At 43.6% G+C, this 22,475-nt stretch overlaps 1 protein-coding gene across 1 annotated transcript in view; it reads right to left on the reverse strand.

Moving 5' to 3' along the window:
* Window positions 1–14,851: 14,851 nt before the first annotated feature.
* Window positions 14,852–22,475, reverse strand: part of DNAJC1 (DnaJ heat shock protein family (Hsp40) member C1) — a 255,794-nt gene continuing 248,170 nt past the window's right edge. The window contains 3 exon segments of the mRNA XM_020966879.2: window positions 14,852–15,077; window positions 20,087–20,230; window positions 20,233–20,534. Coding sequence (XP_020822538.1) covers window positions 15,009–15,077; window positions 20,087–20,230; window positions 20,233–20,534 — 515 coding nt within the window. The 3' untranslated portion in view covers window positions 14,852–15,008.

Below are 22,475 nucleotides of genomic sequence, written 5' to 3' on the forward strand. Positions count from 1 at the left end.
CCTCAGCCACCCTTACATTCCTGCCTTTCAGATACCTTCTTCATCTCCTTTTCCAAGTCTCAGCTCAGGGGCTGCCTTGACTCTGAAGCTTTCCCCATTCTCCCTAGTTAACAGTCTTCAAATTACTTATTTAAAAAAGTTTAAATTTTTATATTTTTCAATCAACAAAACTCCACGTTGTTTCCTTCTACCCTCCTTCCCTCACTATTGAGAAAAAAAATCAACTCCTGTTGCAAACATATGTAGTCAAGCAAAACAAATTCTTCCATTGGACATGTTAGAAAAAGTCTTGATCTGCGCTTGTCTCACCTCATTGTCAGGAGTTGGGTAGCAGGTAGCATGTTTCATCATGAATCCTCCACAATTGTTGTGGGTCATGTGTTGCTTGTTCTAAAGTCTTTTAAAGTTGTCTTTGCAGTAATGTGTAAATTGTTTTCCTTGTTCTCACCTCATTGTACGTGAGTTCATACAAGTCTTCCCAGGTTTCTCTAAAACCATCACCAACATTTCTTACGGCACAATAGTATTCTGTCACAGGCAATACCTTGTTCATCCATTTCCCAATTGATGGACCCTCTTAGTTTCCAATTCTTTGGTACTACATATGGGTCTTTTTAATTTTTTTTGGTCTCTTTAGGGTATACACTTAATGCTGGCATTGCTGGGTCAAAAAGTATTCACAGTTTAATAACCTTTTGGGTCATAGTTCAAATTGCTTTCCAGAATGGCTAGACTCCCACACAGTTCCAACAGTGAATTAATGTACCTGTTTCCCCACAATCTTTTCAGCCTGTCTTATGTTGTTGTTGTTGTTAACTTTGCTAATATGATGGGAGTGAGGTGGAGTTGTTTTAATTAGCATTTCTCTAATTGATGGTGATTTAGAACATTTTTTTTTTGGTATGGCTATTGATAGCTTGGATTTCTTCCTCTGAAAAATGCCTGTTCATATTCTTTGACAATTTATCAATTATAGCTTTTATTCTTATAAATTATTCCATATATACATATATTTTGTATATGTGATATATGGATGGAGACCTTTATCAGAGAAACTTGCAAAGATGTTTTTTCCTCATCTACTTGCTTCTCTCCTAATTTTAGGTGTGTTAGTTTTGTTTGTACAAAACCTTTTTAATTTTATGTATTCACAGTTGTTCGTTTTATCTCCAGTGATCCTCTCTATCTCTTGTTTGGTCATGAACTCGTCTTCTATCCATATATCTGACAGATAATTTCCTTGCTTCTCTCGTTTCTTTATAATGTCACCCTTTATGTTGATAAGTCATGTATCCATTTGGAGTTTATCTTGGCATATGGTGTGAGATGCCGATCTGTACCTAGTTTCTGTCAGACTGCTTTCCAGGTTGCCCAGTGGTTTTTGTCAGATGCTGAGTTCTCATCTCAATAAAGCATGTATATCTGTGTACTTATCTGTATTCTTATCTGTATTCCTCCAATATTCAGTCTAATCCAGCAAACATTTGTTAAGCGCTTACTTTGTGTAAGGTAGTCCTAGGCACTAGATATAAAAAGAAAAAATGCCTTCAAGGAGATTGTATTTGACTGGCAGATAAAGCATGTAAACTACTAGGCACACACACGGTCAATTCCAGGGCTTAGTGTGCTTCCAGGTACATAGTAAGTATTTAATAATTGCTTATTAATCGATGAGGAAAGAGAATTGGGAATGGCTTTCAAAGAAAATTGCAAAGAAGCTGAGCTTTGAAGGAAACTAGGAAATCTCAGAGGTGGAGGGAGGTAAGAAAGAACTGCATTCCAAACCTGGGGGACAATCTATGCTAAAGTACAGAGATGGTAAATGTCAAGTTCAAGGAACAGCAAGTAAGCCAGTTTGGTTGGAACACAGAATAAGTGAGGGGGAACAAAGCAGAGTAAGTCTAAAAAGCTCATCTGGACCCAGATTGTGAGGGGCTTTAAATGCCAGGCTGGGGAGCTTTTATTTTATCCTACATCAGGGGTTCTTAAACTGGGGTGGTTAGTGAACTTGTTTTTATTGAATATCTTCATATTTCAATATAATTGGTTTCATTTGTAATCATGCGTGTGTGTGTGTGTGTGTGTGTGTATTCATTTAAAAACATTTTGAGAAGGAATACATGGGCTTTATCAGATACAAAAAAGGTTAAGAACCTTGTCCTTAGAGGTAATAGTAGTCACTGAGCTCTTGAACACTGGAGGAAGGTGACCAAGCTAGTGCTTTAGGAAGATGACTTCGGCAGCTGTGTGAAGGATGGTTTGGAGCCGGGACAGACTGGGAGTCCAATTATGAAACTTTGGTAATGGTCCAAGTGAGAAGTAGTGATGCCTTGAATTGGAAGTGGTGGCCACGTGAGTGAAGACAAGGGATGGCAGAAGAGAAAAAATTGATCTGGGAAGTAAATAGCTAATTCACAAGAACAGGATTGGTGTTTGGGGGCCACAGCTTAAAACAGGAATGACAGGCTGTCAATTAGGAACAGAGGTTAGGGGCACTTAACAAAGTGTCAATCAACATTTATTAAGAGCTTATGGTGCTGGGGACTGGGGGTGCAATGACAAAAGTGAAACACTTTGCCCTTGGGGAGTTTACAATCTTACCTATAGGAGGGGTGTGTACACATAAAACAGACAAAATTTTTTGCAGGGTAGGGGCTTGGGGGAAGTACTAAGTGGCTGGGGGAATCCAGAAAGGCTTCATGACAAATATCCCAATTTAAAAAAGCAGAAGAGTTTGAAAATCAATGAGCTTAACTTTGATTCTTGGTGAAATTCTAGGCTGGGATACTAACGCAATGATTAGTAGGCATCTTGGTAAGGATACAGCCTGGCTTCATAACTGAGAGATCATGTCAGACTCACCTTATTTTCTTTCATGCATGTTTACCAGATTGACAGTTATGTGTGTAGGTGGGTGGGTGGGGTGGGGGAGTGAGGTGGGGAATGTTGTAGATACGATTCACCAAAATCTTAGCAAAAGGTTGAGAAAATATTTCATTCTGTTCTTGAGGGAAAAATGGAAAGATGTAGACATTTAATTGTACAATTAGATGGATTTGGAAGACTAGAACAATCAGACTCAAAAGCCATGAATAGTTCCATGTCAGCTTGGAAGGAGGTCTCCAGGGGAGTGCCCTGGGACCTGGATAAAGACATAGATGGCATCTTTTTCCAATTTGAAGATAATGCAGAAATGGAAGGAACAGCTAATACGGACTCAGCATCCAAAATTATCTTGACATCTACAGCAAAAATCTTACACGTGGGTTTTTTAAAATGAACCCGCACAAGATGGAGGGAGCAGGGTCAGACTGTAATTTGGCTGAAAAAGATCTGGAAATCTTGATGGACTGCAAGCTCAGTACAATTCATCCGTGTGATTTGGTAGCCGATAGCAGCGAATGCTTTACGAGAAGCATCGTTCTTAGGATGCAGCTTCATCGGGCCTTTTCTTGATGTTGATAAGCTCAAGCACACCCAGAAGAGGACAACTCGAATCGCTAAGGACTTCGAGTCCATGCTGTAGGAAGATTAGTTGAAAGAACTGGGTGTGTTTAGCCTGGAGAAGAGAAGATAAAGGGGTGGGGCACGAAAACTGGATGTAAGTATGTAAGGGGTTGTCATGTGAAAGGAATTAGACCTGTTCCACTTGACCCCAGAGGGAGGGAGGAATGAGGAATGATGTATGGAAGTTTCCTAAATTTAGGCTTTTTTTTTTTTAAGGCAATCAGGGTTGAGTGGCTTGCCCAGGGCCATGCAACTGATAAGTGTCAAGTGTCTGAAGTCGAATTTGAACTCAGGTCCTCCTGACTCGAGGGCTGGTGCTCTATCCACTGCACCACCTAGCTGCCCTTAAATTTAGTCTTGAAACAAAGAACAACCAAAGGTGCAAGGGGCTGTCTTGGGAACATTGGGAGTCTTTGAGCAAAGTTTCTATAACCACTTATTCAATATGTTGTCGTGTGGATTCTTTTTTTCAAGTATGGGACAGACGAAACAGCCTCTGAGGTCCCTTCCAACTCTGAAATTCTGTGACTGATGAATGTAAGAAATATGGTGATGGTGATGGTGCTGGTGGTGGTGGTGGTGGTGCTTGATGGGCAAAGGAAAGGGAAAGGTAGGGGATGACAGTGAGGTTGGAAAACTAGGTGCCTGAGGTATGTTGGTTCCCATGACAGAACGGCATCTGATACCCGGGAGTTTGGTTAGAGACATTGGGAAGACATCATGGAACAGGTAGGATTTGGACTTGAAGGATAGGCAAGACTTGACCAGTTGGATAAGAGGAAAGTGAGACATTCGATGCTGAGAGAGCAGCATGAATAAAGGTAGGGGACCAAAGTGAGCAATTCTGTCCTAGGGAGTGGGGGAGGGGGAGACCAGTGAGGAGACATCTGACTTCTAGAAAGTAGTGGGCCATAAATGGGGAAGGTAGGTTGAGTCTGGATCATGGGAATTGGCACAGAAAAAATTTTAATGTTCTGGAATAGGTAGTGGCAGAGCCATTGTGGATTTCTGAGCAACGGCAGTGACATAAAAGCAATGTTTTAGAAAGACAAAAGCAATGCACAAGTTCTGTCTGAAGGAGGGAAGACCAGGGACCAAGAAACCACCTAGAAGACTGTACCAATCATCTCACTGTGAGGTGATTAGAGCCTGGACTCAGTGACGGCAGTGGAACAAGGAGGTTTCCAAAGAGTATTTGACAAGACGCGGGATGAAAAAGGAGGAGTAAAAAACCAAAGTTTTAGCCTGAGCAACTGAGATAATGGAGGTGCTTTTTATAGTAATAGTGAAACCGGGGCCTGGAGCTAGTTAGGACAAGATGACATATTAGGTGTTTGAAATTGTGTTTGAAGCCATGACATGTCATTCAAAACAGTCCAAGACTGTTCTTCTACTAGTGACTTGTTCTATAGGTTTCCTGGTAGCAGAGAGTAAAACCCAAGTTGGAATTCTAGGTGTAGAATTTAAAAGCGTAGAGATAGAGGTTGAGAAGAGGAGGGAGGCCATGAGAAGATGATGAATACGATGTTCATGTAGTCCTGTGCTATGCATTTCTCAGCAAATGATGTCACATGTTTTAGGCTACCCAATGAGCTTTTTTCTTTTTTTAAACAATTCTATCCTGGGAGGACACTTTAGTAATTCAATGTATCTCCTTAATGGGGATATACCCTCCATTGTGGTACAAAAGATAACCCATCTATCCCTCTTCATGCTATACAGTTCTTCCCTATATATTCTGTACGTGCCAAGAGAGTACTCATTTCCTGGTAGGATATGCATTTTTAAAAGTTTGGCTGACCTTGTTTGCATGACAGTTTTGTTTTTTTAAGCACTGTTGATGTCTTTTGTAGTATAGGCACTCCTTCCCCTAACATTTCACTCCACCATCGAATCTTCACTTTCCCAACAAAGGCTGCGTCTGATGCCATGTGCAGCATGCCACAAAACCATTGTCCATCCTCAATCCTTCCTGAGGAATGGAGGGAGGTGTGTTTCTTCATCTCCTCTTTGGAGCCAAGATTGGCATGGCATTCATTCTGGGTAATCATTGAAATAATAGAGATCTCTAATAGGAAAAGCACTGGACTTGGAGTTAGAAAACTAGTTCCATTCTCAGCTCTGACACTTAGCCAGCTGGGTGACTTTACATGTCCAACTTTCAGTGTCCTTCTGTGTGAAATGGGCATGAGCATATTTGCACAACCTACCTCACAGCTGCTGTGAGGGAACGGTTTTATCCGAAAGCGAAGCATGGATGTGTGTTATTGCTTCACTGCTGAGTTTTTCTTCTATTAGTAACCTACTTTCTGAATAGTACAGTTCTTTAAAATGAAAATGGAAAACAGGATTGGCCCACACATGCTGGTCGATTTCCTTGGAAGAAGAACATAATTTCAAGATTGGGAGACCATTCTCATTAATGCTCGCAGCATCCTAGGAAGGTAAGACCATTCATGGCAGTTTGAGTATCAGAGGTACATTGAACTTAAGTGACCTGTGCTCATTTCTCTTTATGATTGTATGCTTTAATCCTGTCCCTGTTGTTCAATTTTTTTGGGGGGTGGTGGTGGAGGATGCACAACAAAATACCCCAAAAGAAGTTACCTGATATAATATAGAAATAAACTCACAACATTTTTATTTGGTGCAACCTCCTAAAGCTTAAAGTTTAATGAAAAAAAAACCCAATGTTTTTTTCTGATTGGGTTTATTTTATTTTATTTTTCCATACTCTGATTAATGCATCTGGTGTTTTTCATTTGGCTCCCTTAAGAAGCAGACGGACCAATTAGGAGATTTTACATTTTTGGCACCAGTAGCATTCATGTTACAACAGTGTTTTTCACTCTCCTCATCTCCTCCCTAGAGCAAGTACAGACAGGTGTTTCCAGCAGCTGAAATGTCCATGTAGAATTCTTTAAACAAAATAAGGTGCATGCTTCCCCCCTCCCCCAAACCTTTGACCTAACATTTCAGTTACAGTGTGTTATTAGCCTTTTTTTTGGTCAAATGGCACCTCATCCTTTCATTATGCCCTTTTTTGTGTCTGTTACTTTTCCCTCTTCTGGGAGACTTTCTCTCTCTATGCATCTCCCTAGAACGACCTCCTTCCAAACCAACAGGCCATCTCTGCTCCGCCTAGCAGGGAGGACTCCAGCCATGATGCTGTGCTCCCAGGGTACCAGTCAGCCAGCATTCAGACTTGCTAGTCCCTGGCGGTTCTAGAGGCAACACAGTTAACTCATTAGCTAGTTGTGTCTGTTGGTTTGGGAAGCCAAGTGAAGCCTCCCCTCCTTTTGCTTGGGGCTGAAAGACTAGAACTTTACACACACTCAGGACAATTTTGAGTTTCATCCTGATTTAAGACTTTCATTTTTTACGTTGGAGAAGATGTAAATGCTCGTCTGGTTGGATGGATGCACCTCTGAGAGTTTGAACTAACTTTCCGTCTTTTTTGGCTAAGTAGACTGTAAGGCTGGGCCCTGCTTCATTAATGATTTCTAATGTTCCTTTAGCTCTGGCTTCATAAAGTACCCTTTCTCCTCTTCCCCTGGTGATTCTTTAACAACTTCTTAGATTCTAAAATGTTGACTTTTTTTCAGATTTTTTTTCTTATGGTTCATATATCCCTTTCTCTGCTGGTAGGAGCTTTAGGCTCCTTTGAGTTGGCACCTGGATCAAAGTCTGACCCATTTCCAGGAACGGTACACAGAAAAGATAGAGTATTGACCTGATTAAAACCTAACTATTTAGAACTGGTAGAGCAAATCTTAAACTAAGAACCAAACCAACCCCCTTTTTTTCCCCTCTGGGTGAAAATTGTTCTGCATAGTCAATTACCTCTTGTAGCAAAGTGTAATAGTTAATTCTTAAAAGCGATTAAGTGTTCTGTTCAGCGGCGTGGTGCCTCGTCTGAGTGCAGTTATTAAATGACTGAAGTGCTGTGCATCCACCATCATAGTGCCTGCTGACTTTAGGGTGGGAGCAGGGTGCCCTTTATCCTTGGACATTCACCATATTCCCAACCATTGCCAAGTCTCAAGTCCAAGTGCAGGCTCTTGAGGACTCTGGCCTCCTGTCTGTCCTTTCCTTAGTGTCTGTTACAGATAAGATGCTGGCCAGCGTAAGGGAGGAAGAAATTGTCTCTGGAGTGTGATGGTGCCTGACTGCCTTCCAGCTGGGCATTGACTCTTCAACTACAATTGGGCAACAGCCTGGCATGGGCCAGAAGCAGCACAGGAGACTCAAGGTTCCTGAAAGAAGTTAAGGGCTAGGGCATTCTGGGAGCAAGAGGAGCGACAAGCAATGATTGCCATACATGAGAAGCCAAGAAGGAATCCTCTGAAGGGCTCTGGGGCAGAAGAGGTGTGCTCCCCCTTGGACTCTTGATGGCGGAAGCCTTGTGGAAGGGAGCAAGGCATCGACCCTGAAGATCTGGGTTCTTCTACCCACCCCCCTTCAAAGTACCAGGTCTGACCAGTCTTCTGGGATTAAGACAAGCAGAAGCACAGCAAACCTAGTGATCCGGTCATGACTGTACAGACCTGTTCTTGCAGAGTTCCCTTTTCAAGACCCTTCTACTAGGAATTTCTAAAGCTCACCTAAGAAGGGAAACTAAGACCATGTAAAAGGGTCTCAAAACTGCTGTTTGACAAGAGTAAAATCCTGTTTTCATGGAACAGATTGGGACCAGAGTCATTTGGTAAACACAGAAGCCAATAATTTACCCTTAATTCTCAAAAAAAAAATTCTCTGCAGCAAATCAGCCAGGCGGTGTGTTGTATTGGCTTTGGAGTCAGAGAACTTGTTCTACCCCTCAGCACCTGAATGGCCTTGGACAAGCCAATTAATCTTTCTTGGGCCTGTTTCCTTGTCTAGAAAATGAGGAGACTGAGTCAAACGATCTCTAACGAACCCTCCAGCTTTAACTCCATGATTCCACGATGCCCAATGCTTCATTGTGGCAAACACGAAAGACTCGCCCAGCTATGGGGCACAAACTCTGTCAGGTCCTACCATCTTGAGGTTGTTTTGGTTTTTTTTTTGGTTAGGCAATGGGGTTAAATTGCTTGCCCAGGGTCACACAGCTAGTAAGTGTTATGTGTCTGAGGCCATATTTGAACTCAGGTCCTCCTGAATCCAGGGCCGGTGCTCTATCCACTGTGCCACCTAGCTGCCCCCAGGTCCTACCATCTTGAAACAGTCCATTTCTAGTCTAGGGGAGTCTTCAGAAAGCTGGCCACTAGATGATGCATTTTGCAGGCATGGCAGCCCCACGACCTGATGTTTTTCTTAATCTGAATGACAGGAGGGGATCTGTTCCACTCAGATTTTTCTCTATTTCCTCACTGATTAGGATATGGGGATGCTGGCCAATTAAGTCACTTCCATTTAGAGAAATGGGAATTGCAGGTAAAGTAATCTTAAGTGAAAATGGGATATGATTATTGTTGAAAATCTGATAAGAATAATAATCCTAGAAAGATACACCCATTACAGTTGTCCAAGAGAGATAGCTGGGCAGCAACTCCTGCTGCCTCTCTCCTGGCCACTCTGGTGTTGGTGGGTTGGCTTCCCTTAGAAGTTTCTCAAAATCTGCTGCTGCAGTCCTGGTGTCTTTGTGCCTTTAAAAAAATCCCGGAAGGATTTAGACTCAACATCTAAAGAAATATGTCTTAGAGATGCTGGTTTAATATTGCTTCCAGGCCAAAGCAACATCACACAGATGGGGAAGGGGGAACCCTCTGACTGGTGTCAGCTCTGGGGCCATAACTTTAACTCTTTCTCAGCCCCATGCATTTCTCATTAATTTTTTGGTGAATTGCAATTATGCATCCCCAAATCAAATCTCCCCCAACATATGCATTTCAATAAGGCCAGCAGACATCCCAAACAAGGACAATGCAGAAAAGCTGCCTGGGCCTGTCTCAGACTTTTGGAAGAAGGGTTCTTTTCCCCTCCTCCCAAATTAGCAGTCTTTCCTACAAATCAGATTGATGAAGTGGTTTCTACTTTGTATTCTACAAGGAGCATTTCCTTCTCCTGAACCAGAGGGAAAATGATTGTAACCTCTCAGTTTTACAGGGTAATAATCCAGTCTCCCAAGTGAATCGAGGCTAAGGCTGAAGGCCAAGTAGTTTATTCAAACAAGGGACTGGGAATGTTGCCAAAACAAAGACCACGGGGTTGGCCCGCCATGTAACCGTATTATCACGACTGAGTTTACAGGTGACTTAGAGATGGGGACAGCCCCAGCCAGGAGAGAAATAGCGGTTTTGTTTTTACAAGTGACTGAGATGGAAATCAAATCTGAAAGTGTAGCTTTAGGGAATAACAACTATGAATTTAATAATACTACTGCTAATAATCTTCCACTGAAGTCCTACTCTGATGCATGGAGGTGACCCTTGGCTTTTAAAAATTAGATATTTTTTTTCAATCGGCAAAAATCTGCTTTCTCTGCCTCCCACCCTAATTCACTCCCCCCCACCCCTTATTGTGAATGAAAGAAAAATAAAACCCATGTATAGTCAAACAAAATAAATGTCTACATTAGTCATGTCCAAAAAAGTACATGTCTCATTCTGCACCCTGAGTTCTTCACTTCTCTTCTCTTTCAGAAAGGGAGTGACTTGTTTTGTTATTAGCCCTCTGGAACTGTGGTCCGTCATTTCTCTGATCAGAGCTCCTCATTCTTCCAAAGTGGTTTTTCTTTGTATTCGTGTCATCAGATAAATTGGTATTCTAGTTCTATTCACTTCTTTCTGCATCAGTTCATACCAGTCTTCTGAGTTTTTTTCTGAATCCATCCTCTCCATCATTTCTTCCAGCGTAGTGGTCCATCACATTTCTAACTTGTTCAGCCATTCTGAACGAGGGGCACCCCCTCAGATTCTCATTCTTGCTGCCTCAAACTTGATATTAGGACTAGGCTTTTAGACACCAATGGAGGGGAGAATAGGGCTCTTCTTGTTGCTACTTTCTTGGGGGTACTGAGTGTTGTGTTTATTCTGAGATCCCTGGGAAAGTTCAGGCTTGGGACCTGCAAGCTTCTAGTGTTTCCAGAGTGGTCTGACCCAGGGTAAAGTCAGATGGCTGCCTCCCTGGTCTGAGCTCTGCAAGTTCCCGATGTTGGTTTGGGTCTGAGCAACACTAGCTTGCTGCTGGACTCACCACTGTGAGCCAGCTGGGAAATTCTGCTGGTTCAGAGCAATAGAATTTCAGGCTTTCCTTTGGTCTGGGATTCATGGGCCTTGATTTTTCCTCCACAGGTTTTAGTATGGGCTAGGAGGAATTGGTACTCTGCTCCACTCTTATGATCTGAACCACCCTATTGCTGCTTTCTTATGAATCTGCTCTTGTCTTGAAATGACCCTGGAACAGAACACCATCCCTGGGTGCGGATGCTCTCCCTCGTCTGCCCTGTCTGTGAACTGGGAATGGGTAGTGGGCAATGAAGCTTCCAGTTGGCACCCATTCCCACTGGATGGCCAAGTGCAGCCCTCTTCTCCTCTGGTGCACAGCCTCTCCCCGGCCTGGCCTGGATTTCTCTGCATGGCAGCCCTCATCAACACTGTCTGCAAGACCTCTCGGTGGCAACCTGGGCTGGAAAAATGATTCACTGTGACTTCTGGATTTCCCATCAGGATGTGGTTTGCTCCCTTTTCCGCATGTTGTTTGGAGGATTTGGGGCTGGGAGCTGGTTGTCCTGCTTCCTGCTACTCTGACATCCTGGCTTTACCTCCTTACCCTGGGTTTTCGACAGTGTTGCCAGCAGGACCTATGCTCTGGAAAGTCCTACCAAGCTGGAAAGGCTTCGACTATAGAATTCTGACACCCAGCATAATATCTGGAACATAGCCGGTTCTTAACAAATGCTGGACATTTGATTGAATGTCAGAGAACTGGCCTGGCTACGTTTGGAGAGGTTCATAACCAAGCAGAACACAGGATAATGGTGGGGGTTTTTTGTTTTTGTTTTTGTTTTTGTTTTGGCTGCAGCAACTTGTCTAAACCTACTAATACACAGTGGCGGTGGCCTGTGTTGGTAGGGAGACAAGATACCTACAAGATACATCATGGTACTGAAGTATTGAAAGAATAATCAATAACTTGCCAAAGGTCAAGCAGGTGGTACAGTGGATAGAGCGCTGGGCCTGGAGTCAGGAAGACCTAAGTTCAAATCTGGCCTCAGATAGCTGTGTGACCCTCGGCAATGTCACTTAACCTCTTGTTTGCCTCAGCTTCCTCATCTGTAAAATGGGGATTAAAAAACAGCCCCTGTCTCCCCCAGACTTGTTATATTGCAAAGCACTTGGTACAGTGCCTGGCAGTGAGTGCTCTATAAATGGTAGTTACTATCATTATTGTCACGTGGCTAGAAATGACAGCCGAGGTCTAGAACAGAGGACGTCTGACGCCCAGGCCAGCGCTTCGGAGTGGGATGTTTGGTGGGGCTGAGGGCGTTCAATGATGTTCACATAATCAAACAGACACCTTTGAGGCCCCTACACCAATGCTGCAAATCTAGGTGTCTGCTTTATAAAAAGGAAGCCATGGATCTGCAGCCTTTGTTTCTCAAATCCACAATTCAGGAAGCTTTAGAACCATTAATTAGAGGCCTCTAGTTTGCCAGACTAAATAATCCAATTCAATGTTGTTGTTTTGTAGATTCCTATAAGGAATCTTAAATTCACCTCACTTCCATTTCTTGACAATGGCTATGGGACTGTGGGGGAAGGACGGACAATCTCCCCGAGGATGAGTCATCTGCAAAATCCAGTTCGATAGAAAAGGTTTTGTATTGGGACAAACAACCATCAACACTTTGCTGACAGAAGCCGTCACTCTCAGACCACTTAGAGCTCTCAGTATTACCAGCCTTCCCTGGGGGTGGGAGGAGGGGCTCGTGAGCTATTCCAATGTTCCCTAGAAAGAGAAAGGAAAAGGAGATAGGAACAGTTAGAAAGATTTTAATAACCCCTTCTAACTGCAGACCCTCTTGGCACACCAAACAAAAATGAAATATAACTATGCCTCTTAGCCATCCTCTTAGGGCATCTCAGGTTCCCCCAGGAGTCCCCAGGCCTCTGCTGCACATGAATTCTGTTTGCTGGCTCCCTCTAAGTTAGAGGCATTTACTGAAGGCTGTAAGATGTGGAATCTGGGAGAAAATTTCCAGAATTAGCTTTGGGATACATTTCTTGGTGGGATGAAACCATCCCTGAAAACAGGTAGTGATGGGAGCAGTTTATAGTTTTTCAAGAGCCTTTTGGCTTAACAGTGAAAAAGCATTTATTAAATACTTGTTCTGTGCCTCAGATATCAGAGGACTTTAGGGGAAGACACAGCCTTTGATGTTCCTTAAAAGTTTACAAAAGGAAACTTCTTTCTTTCACTTTCCTTTGGAGGACAGACTATGAAAAGGTATCAGTTATGGAGAAGGGACCACGGTGTAAGCATTTCTGGTTGAAACATGTAGTAGGTCAGGACGTTTGCCAAGCATATAGATTGAGGAGAGATCAAAAATGCATATTTGAAGTGGGCCCAACATCAGAAGAATTAGGTCAGTGTGGTCTACAGATGAGCAAAAACCTGAATTTTTAATAACAAAACATTCTTAGAAGAGCAGGTGCAAAGATCCTATCCCAGATGAAAAAGAACATCGCCAAGCATTACACAACATGGTTCTAACCCTCTAGGCATTCGGCAGCATTTGCCACTGTGAGTGGAACAGACTCAATTTCTTCTAAGGCAAGGTTTAGGTCTTTGAGAATTGCAAGGATTTTTAACCAAACCTGTTCAGTGGTCCAGGGTTGTGAAAAGGAAAAGGGAAAGAATCAGCATTTAGAGAGGGAAGGAATTATGATGTTTTAAAGATTGCTCTAAAGACTGAGATGTCATGTATGAATGGAGATTGTTTCTGTGATTAGTCAGTGTGCTTAAGAGCCTGAGGAGCAAGGAATGAAGGGAAGGACTGCCCTCCTGGCCAGCTGCTCCTTCAGCCAGGGGCAGACAGGTTAAGGTAATGGCCATTCTCCTCGGGGAACAAGAACATGCAGCTTTTCTTCTGACAGAACTACAGCATCCTTGTTTGACCTCTTTGTTCTGGATAACAACCTTGACTTTTCTACTCCCATCTTTTGTGAAGTCACTCAGGAGCAAGTGTGAAAAAAGGAAACCATCTTCCCCAGAGAGGAATGGTCGTAGGCCTTAAATGGCTTCACCAGTTTCTTTGAGCAGGGGAAGTTGCTTCATGTCTCTGGGTCCGAGTTTCCTCATTTGAAATGAGAGGCTCTTGATCTCTGATTTCCTTTCCGGTGCTTGTCCTGTAAGTCTGTGTCCTTGCCTACAGTTAAAATACCTACCAGATAAAAGCAGAAGATAACTGGCTGAATGTGTAAAGACATCGGACTTTTCATTTGCCTTTGCCCCATTACTGATGTCTCTTTTCCTAACATGCAGAGTGCACTGTCCACAGGGCTTCACTGCCTGGTCAAGCTTGGACCTCCAGCTGCTGGGTGGGCCCGGGTCTCGGCAGCTGTCTAGTTCTCTAACTGGATGTGCTTAGCCCTGCTCAGCACATTTCCTGTGCCGTAGAGGGCATCCAGGAGGTTGGTGGAGCACAACCATGCCAGTCAACTCCCTAGTCATTCATTCATCCAGAGAGCATGGGAACTGTGTGGGTAGGGAGGAGGGTGCTGGCAGATTGGGTCAGCATTCTGAGAATGGGATGAAGAGAAAAACACTGGTGAGAGACTAATGGGACACAGTGCAGAGAAAGCATCCATGTGTAACTCTAACAAATGACCACTAACTATATCCTGAATGGGCCAGGAACCAGGAGGGTGAGTTACTAAGTGGTATAACATCATTTCTGCTGATGGTACCTTGAAACCTAATTGTTTGCTGAAGACCTTATCCAGTCCTACTACCAAAGCCATGGAGACCCCATCCTGAGCTCACAGACCATGGCATGCACCCTATCACATGTCTGGCCGAGGGCCTGGGCTTTTATAAAGTTGTCAGATCATCTTCTCATGGTCTGAAAAAGATACTAATCAGTTAGTGTTTCAAGGATGTCCATGGCTTGTATGAAACACATTTTTTAACACATATTGGTTTATTGTTTACATACATTCCTTTTCACACTGGCATGATGCATGCTTGCGCATGCGCATACACACGCACACACACACACAAACACACAAACACAGTCTTAAACCAGTGGGAAATGATTGGTCTGAATTTTTCCAAAACAGTTGACTCTTTACAATGAAGTGTTAGATAAATAGTTCTCCAAATGCAAAAATACAGTTTAGCTTCTTTAACACAGTCAATGTTTAAGCAAGACGGCATAAGATTTATTGGTATTTTCTTTTACTAAGGCACATGACGTATAGAAATACTGAGGTACAAAAATGCAAATCACTGCAGATGACATTTAAAATATTCGTTCGTTCTGGAAAATGAAAGGACGATTCTTCTTTCCAGAAGACTCAGCTTTTGGCTTGTTTTTTCTTTTGTACTAGTTCAACCAGCAGCTTGTATCTAGCCACACATTCTTCCTGTAGGGAGAAAGGTGAAGATATTTACTTTCCCATCCAAGTATGATTTTACACCTTCTATCCAGTTTCTACTGAGACAAACATCATGAATTCAGCCCTTTACAGGTCAAGTTGGAAATTCAAATTTAACAAATGTTTATCAATCACCTGTTATGTGTAGTGTACTATCTATGCTAGGAGATAAGGATAAAAACAAGCAGCCCCTGCCCTTCAGGAGCTTACAATCTAGTAAGTAAACAAGACAAATACAGAAATACGTATAAAACACATATTTGGAATATGTCCAAAAAGATGCCTAAGAGTAGAGGGAGGAGGAGGAACAGGGACTGGAAGAGGTGGTACCTGAAGTAGGCCTTGAAGTAAGGGAAGATTTTCAACAGGCAACAATGTAGGCTAAGACCATTCCAGGAATGGGTGACAGATGGGGGAGCAAAAAGAGACGGAGGTGGGAAAGGACGGGACAGATCAGGCGACACAAAGTCCCAGTCCACTCTGGCTCTTCTAGAGGGTTAGTGTGTGAGAGGCCCGGAGAGAAGGACTGAAGCCAGGCTGTTTTTACAAGTTTTACAGAACAAACCCTTTTCTTAAGGGGATTTGTTCTGTGAAGTTTGGATTCAGTCAAAGAGCTGCGCTTGAGGACCTAGAGGGCCTCATGTGGCCTCGAGGCTGCAGGTTCCCCAGCCCTGGGCCAGAGGTATCAAGGGCCTGGACTAGAAGGAAAGTGACCAGTGTGGACAGGAGGGGAGGGTGAGAGAAATATTTTTTGGGTACAAATAACAGAACTTGGCAACTGATTGGAGGCGGGGGGAGTTAAGGGTAAGTCCAAGCTTGCAAACCTGGCTGACCAGGAAAATGGCAGTAGCATTTAAAACACGGAGGGAAGTGAGAAGGCTTGCCACGTTCTGGGCAAAAGGCACTAAGCTTAGTTTTTGAGGCGTCAGGGGAAGGTTTGGGGGAAGGTATCCCACAGGCAGTTAGACTGGAGCCCAAGGGGCCATCCGCGTAGAGCCAACGGCTGCAGTCTTGGAAGGAGAGAAGGCGCACCACAGCAGTGAGGACTCATGCCTGACGGTAAAGGGCCAGTGGGGGGAGTAGAGAGCGCAGCGCAGTGGAGGATATAGATTATTCTTCCTAGACCTCTGGCCAAGAAGGAGGGGAGCCAGAGGAGGATGCCTGAGGGAAAGGACAGCCCAAGTTCCTGCCAATCATTCTCACAACGGGCAGCAGGCTATGGATGAAATCAAAGCAAATGGGCATGACTGCCGGGGGGGTGGGGGGACGGGGACGGGGACGGGACACAGCTTGGTTTATGTCTCCCTGAGGAGGGAGGGGCAAGTGAGCACCAAAATGTGTGTGTGTGTGTGTGTGTGTGTGTGTGTGTGTGTGTGTGAAGGTCAGTTCGTTGTTATTATTCTTACTTCACATTACCAAGAGCTTCGTAAAAGGCATGTACATTCTGCCAAGATGGTGTCAGAGAGCTTGGCTGCAGTCACGGGATGGGGATTTGGATCTAGACTGGTGCTGCTCTTTACCCCCTCTGAGTTCATCTCCCACGTATGTAGAATTGAGGCTGTTAGATGAGAGGATCTCTTTAAATCCTATGGACCTTACACGTAAACATAAAACTAGAGTCCCTTCTCTTCCCCATCTTCTTCCAGACCTTGCCTCCTGGCTCTCATCCACTAACTGATTTTCCCATTTGTAGTCTATCTCTACCCCAGAACAACTGGGATGGAGAGCTGGCACTAGTGATCTCTGCCCCTAAGGTGAAGGTAGCTTTCTTCCCTGCTAGAGGGCTAGTGGCCTTGGTATGGACTGGAAGGAGAGAGGGGGCCTCGGGACGGGGCAGGTGGTACCCTAAAGAGTCTGACGGTCTGGGGCAGAGCTCCAGTTTCCCTGGCCTTGCGGTCTGCTGACCACTAAGCCTCCTACGGGAGGCCTGAGTGTGGCACGGTTCTTTGTGCTGTGGACTGCTTGTAGCAAGCACTTGTGCTGGTCTCTACTTGCTAACTAGAATCCTCCTGCTCTTGATGATCAGCACAGTGTCCCTGATCCCTCTGACAAAAGAAGTGCTAGAAATAAGGGATCTCTTGACAGCGCCTAACTCCTATGGACTGTACCTGGTTTTCCACCTGTGGGGGCTCAAGAAATGCTGGATTCAGATGCAAGCTTCCCTCACACAGTCACTTTGTAAAATTGTACCTCCAGACCTCAGCTCCTTACTGGAGAAGAGATGGAGGGGAAAGAAAATGTCCATTTGTTCATCGGGGGGGAGAAAAAAGGCAAGATTCCATTCAGTAATATCTATGCCTCAGATGATCCTCACTGGTTATCAACACTGCCACTGTAGGAACTAGGCCGCTTTCTGGCAAGGTCAGAGTGTTAACCAGGGCCCACTCTGCTTCTGCTAAAAAACACTCTCAGCTAAGCAGGGGTTAGAGGAGATCCCACACAGTTCAGGCCCTGGCAAAACCTGGTTTTTATCTCTTTTGGGTCATTATATTGGCTGCTGCAGGGTGGGAATGCCTGACTGTTCAATTCCCTTCCCCCAAACCTTTGACTTAGTTTCAGTTTTATGGTTTTACATAAGTATTTTCCAATATAAAGCTTAGTATCTTCTTTTAATTTTTTAATTTTAATTTTTTTTTTGGCAATTGGGGTTAAGTTACTTGCCCAGGGTCACACAACTAGTAAGTGTCAAGTGTTTGGTCTGAGGCCAGATTTGAACTCAGGTCCTCCTGACTTCGAGGCACTGTGCCACCTAGCTGCCCCATAAAGTTTAATATCTGAAGCCTCTCCAGAATCCATTATGTCATAACTAAAAAGAAAACCTAATACAAATAAATTCTTGAATAAGAAATGGATTTGAATTTTATGTGTGAACGCAGCATTTTTTGAGGACTGTCCTCCCCTAAGTAACTAGCATCCTGTGTCATAGAGAAAGCAGTTATTCCCCACCTACAATGGCTAGGAAGGAAGCACTGATATGGAGCTTGGCCCAGTTAACTTCCAGTCACATTCGTAGCTCTGAGCTCTCCTCCCTGTCCAGACTTCACTCTTTGGGGTCCATTGTCAGGCTATTTGGACGATAGGGAGGGCAATCAGCAACCTCCTGAGCAGCCTGGTCCTATGCCCAACACTTTAAGGTGAATGAACAAACCAGCTTTAAGAGGAAAACTCTAGCTGTGGACTGAAAATGTCAATATGCTGAGTGAGCTTCTGAGTCTTTTCATCTACAGAGGTTAGCATGACCAGCTCCCTGTTTCTAAACCAGTGTGAACTAATCAAAAATGCAAATATGCCTGCTTATTCTTATAAGTGAGTCACAGACAGATGCTGACAGATGTCAGGCAAAGGGACAAATAATTTAGTTCTGATAAACTAGGGGGCTGGACTGGACAAATCTGAGTCTCCCAGTTTGGCTCAACCACCAGCGTCAACTTTTTTAAGCATGGGTCTCTGCACTTAGACGTGTACGGGGCCACAAGCTAGACTTTTCTAACACAGAATTTCAATTAAAAAAAAAACAAAACCAAACCAAGAATTTAAATGAACATCAATTTGCCCAGAGGCTGCTAAGTGATAGGCACATCCAACAGAATAGAGATCTGTGTTTTTGGTGTCTGAAAGTGTTCCTGGTGCCTCGGTCTGGTCTCTGAATACAGCTACAACTAAAGAGTAGTTATTACAATAAATAACACCCATGGGACTCCCTTTGTGTCAAGAAAGACCCAAATTGAAAAGACCACACCCTAAAGCTCAATGGATCTGAACTGTTGGCTCCTGAGGGGAAGGGAATTCCCAAGATAAGGGCCTTCCACGGGTTTCCTTCTTTCACATCCTCCACGTGGGAGTCGTGTACAGATGGATTTTGGCTGATGGGAACAACTGGGAAGCTTCACAGGGTAAGAAGTAAGTAGGAGGTTGCTAGCTAAGCCATATCATGGGCTGCAGAAGCTACACTGGAGATACAATACTAATTCTGGCATTGGTCACAGAGTAAAACACTGACCCAAACTTCTGCCACTAGGTGTTCCACAATTAATTTACATCAGGGAACCAATCAGGATTGTGGGGATACTCTCTGAGGTACAGGGATCCTGAGAGTTGGATTCAAGTCTTGTGATTTTGTAAGAAATTGTGTTTTCACTGCACACACCTAGTGCTTTCAAAGAAGATGATAACATATCTGACTTTTTCCGGCATTTTGTAGCAGGGCTGACCTTAGATTTTAGAGCAGGGAGGATCCTCTAACTAGTCCAGGGGCTCTTAAGGATTGTTTGTGTCCTAAGCCCCTTTGGCAGAAGTCTGGTGAGACCTATGGACCCCTTTTCAGAAACATATTTTTAAATGCACAGGATTACAAAGGAAACCAATTATATCAAAATGCTGCTATCAAATAGATCTTTTTTAAAGTTCATGGGTTTGAGATTAAAATTCCTTGATCTAGCACACGCCTTCATTTTCACATGAGGAAACTGAGGCCCAGAGACATCATATAACTTGTTCACAGACACAAAAGTAGTAAGTGGCAAAGCTGGGATTTGAACGCAGGTCTTCTGGTCTCTAACACCTCATTCTTTGCATTGCCTTACATTGATTCCTCCTGATGGTTGTGCTTATGAACAGCTGCGTATATTCACAAGATGGCCTATCATGGTGTGTGTCTGTAGGGGTAATGGGGTGGGAATTAGGGATGCTATCTAGAGTAAAGTTTTCTAAATGGTGTTCTCTGTCAGCAAGCAACTGGTCTGTAAGAGGACTGAGCCCATGACCTTGACTTCATTAACATTATGCTCTAATTAACTGAGCCATAACAAGCACATAGAAAGATATGGAAAAGTAACAGATGAGTAATAATAGAGTTGGCTATTTATAGAAAAATAAGTAGTTAGCTCTAAATAGAAGAGAGAAATGACAGATGATAGAATTGGCCCTAACTACACAGTTTCCTCCATTCAGTACTGAAGGCAGTGTCGGCCTCTCCCCTCCCCTCCCCGGTAACTGACCTTAGACTTCTCTGGCACACACTTGGCGATCTTGTCCCAACGGTCCGACGTGCCCTTTGGGTACTGCTGTAGAGCCAGTTCCAGGAGCTTCTGCTGGTTCTGCGTCCACAGCTCTTCAGCCAGAGGGCGGCTCCGCACTCTCCTCCTGCCTCCTCCTCGTCGCTGGCCTCGTCCTGTTCGTTGATGTCAAAGTCTTTCTGCCTCTTTCCTCTGGACCTTTCCTCTGCCTCTTCCTTCATGGTGGAGCTGGCTGGTTTGCGCCTCCGCTGCCTGGTTTCGGGCATCATCGTTTCGCTCGGATCTCCTAGGCTGTCTCCGTGGTCCTCGACCTCCTCCGCCACCTCTCTCTCTTCTCTCTGAGTGATGAGGTGGTCTGACAAAGTCACGGCGGCTTTTGTGGGCCTGGAGTTCTGGGCTGTGGATTTGAGTTCGGAAAGCCTAACCATTCCTGTGGGAAAGCAAAAGCTGGCTTAGATGGGAGGGCAAGGTCATTTCAGGTGATGAGGAAAGTGACATTGTTAAAAGAATAATAACTGCTAGTGGTGGAAACGGCCTTGCCTTTTAGGAGGTGAAGAAGCACACTTTTCACTAATAATCTGGAAGTTTAATTATAAATACATTATTTAAGATGACTAAAACAATTTTGTCAAAATGACCTCAAATTTCTGTTTACTGATATTGTAAACTCCAGCAGGTAGGTTGCTATTTTTTTCTGCTAAAACAATGAAACATATAATAATAATAACCATTTGTATAGTGCTTTAAAGTTTGAAAAGCACTTTTAAAATATAATAATAATAACAACAGCTATTAGTTATGTAGTGCCTAGCACGTGCCAGACACTGTGCTAAGTGTCTCACAAATATCTCATTTGACCCTGACAACAATCCTGAGTAGGAGTGTTATACCCAGTGCACCCCCCAGCTGCCTCCATTCATTAGAACATCAGTCCTAAGTAGATATTAACATTTTTAGAAACATTTAAAAATGCAAATCATATTAAAAAATAAAACACCTGTATCTTTAATAATAGTTTCTTAAAAATAGATCATGTACTTGAAAGCTGTATTTTCAAACGAAAGATGAAGATAATTAATGTAAAAACTCAATGTGATTCACAATTACCGATGGAAAGTCTCTGCTTTCCCCACACTTGGATATGCCATTAGAGACAAGGAGAAGAGGAAATGGAAGCACTTATGTTTATGCAGTGTTTTACACTTTACCAAGCACTGTGCTTACAACCCTGGAGACAGGCAGTGCAAAAATGGCCAGCCCCATTTGAAAGAAGGGCTTAGAAGTGACGTGATTCACTTAGTTCCCCAGCTGTTAAAAATGTAAAGCCAGAACTTGAAGCTGACTTCTGACCCCCAGCCCAGTGGTGCAGGGGAGAGCGCTGCACCTGGAGTTAGGAAGACTTCCGTTCAAATCTGGTCTCCGCCACTTACTAGCTATGTGACCTTGGGCAAGTCACTTAACCTCTATTTGCCTCAATTTCTTCAACTGTGAAATGGGGGTAATAACACCTCTCTCCTAGGGTTGTTATGAGGATCAAACGAGGTAACATTAGTAAAGCACTTAGCACAGTGCCTGGCACGTAGTACGTGCGATATACCTGGCAGTTGTTGTTATTCTGAAATTTGTAAAAGGGCTTTTCAAACATGAAAGCACTACATAAATGCTAGTTATAATGATGATGATAATGATGTCACTGTTTTAAATGGAAGAAAATAGCACCTTGCCTGCTAGAGTTTGCAGAGTCAATAAATAGAAATTTAAGGTCATTTTGACAAAGTTGTTTTAGTCATATTAAATAACTTAATTAAAATCCCTGATTATTAGTGAAAAGTATGCTGCTTTGCCTCCCAAGCGGCAGGGGCATTTCCTCTACAAGGAGTTGTTTTACATCTACTACCCACCTCCCCGAAATGTCATTTGAGGTGGCTTGGGCTGATGTAGCCCTCAAATATGGACAAATGTTCTCTTATATTTCATTAGTTCTATATTTTCAAACTATGAAATTATTTTCAAATGGAAAGTTGGTGCACTGTGTCTTTGTGAGAACCTCTAAGTATCTTCCCCCCAAAGCTTTCCGTTTTCAGACTCAGTTTGCTCTTTGGAAGTAATTCCAGATTGAGGGCATGAGGGTCATGTATCAAGAGTAGCTACAGGACAGTGCGGGGGCAGGCAGGGCTGCAAAGATGATTCTAGGTCTGGAAGATGCAAGAAAATTCTGGGCTTTCAGTGCTACGGATCCAACCTGTGGTTTCATTAGTCACTGGTCTAAGGAACTTCCAGTGCAGGGATGTCCTCCACAGCTACAGATTGGCAGCTTGTATCTAGGTCTTGTTCTCTGGTTTCTGGCTTCTCCTTAAAGAAACATGGATCA

The sequence above is a fragment of the Phascolarctos cinereus genome, unplaced genomic scaffold (assembly GCF_003287225.1).
Source record: "Phascolarctos cinereus isolate Bilbo 61053 unplaced genomic scaffold, phaCin_HiC Scaffold_1;HRSCAF=81, whole genome shotgun sequence".
Taxonomy (NCBI): Eukaryota; Metazoa; Chordata; class Mammalia; order Diprotodontia; family Phascolarctidae; genus Phascolarctos; species Phascolarctos cinereus.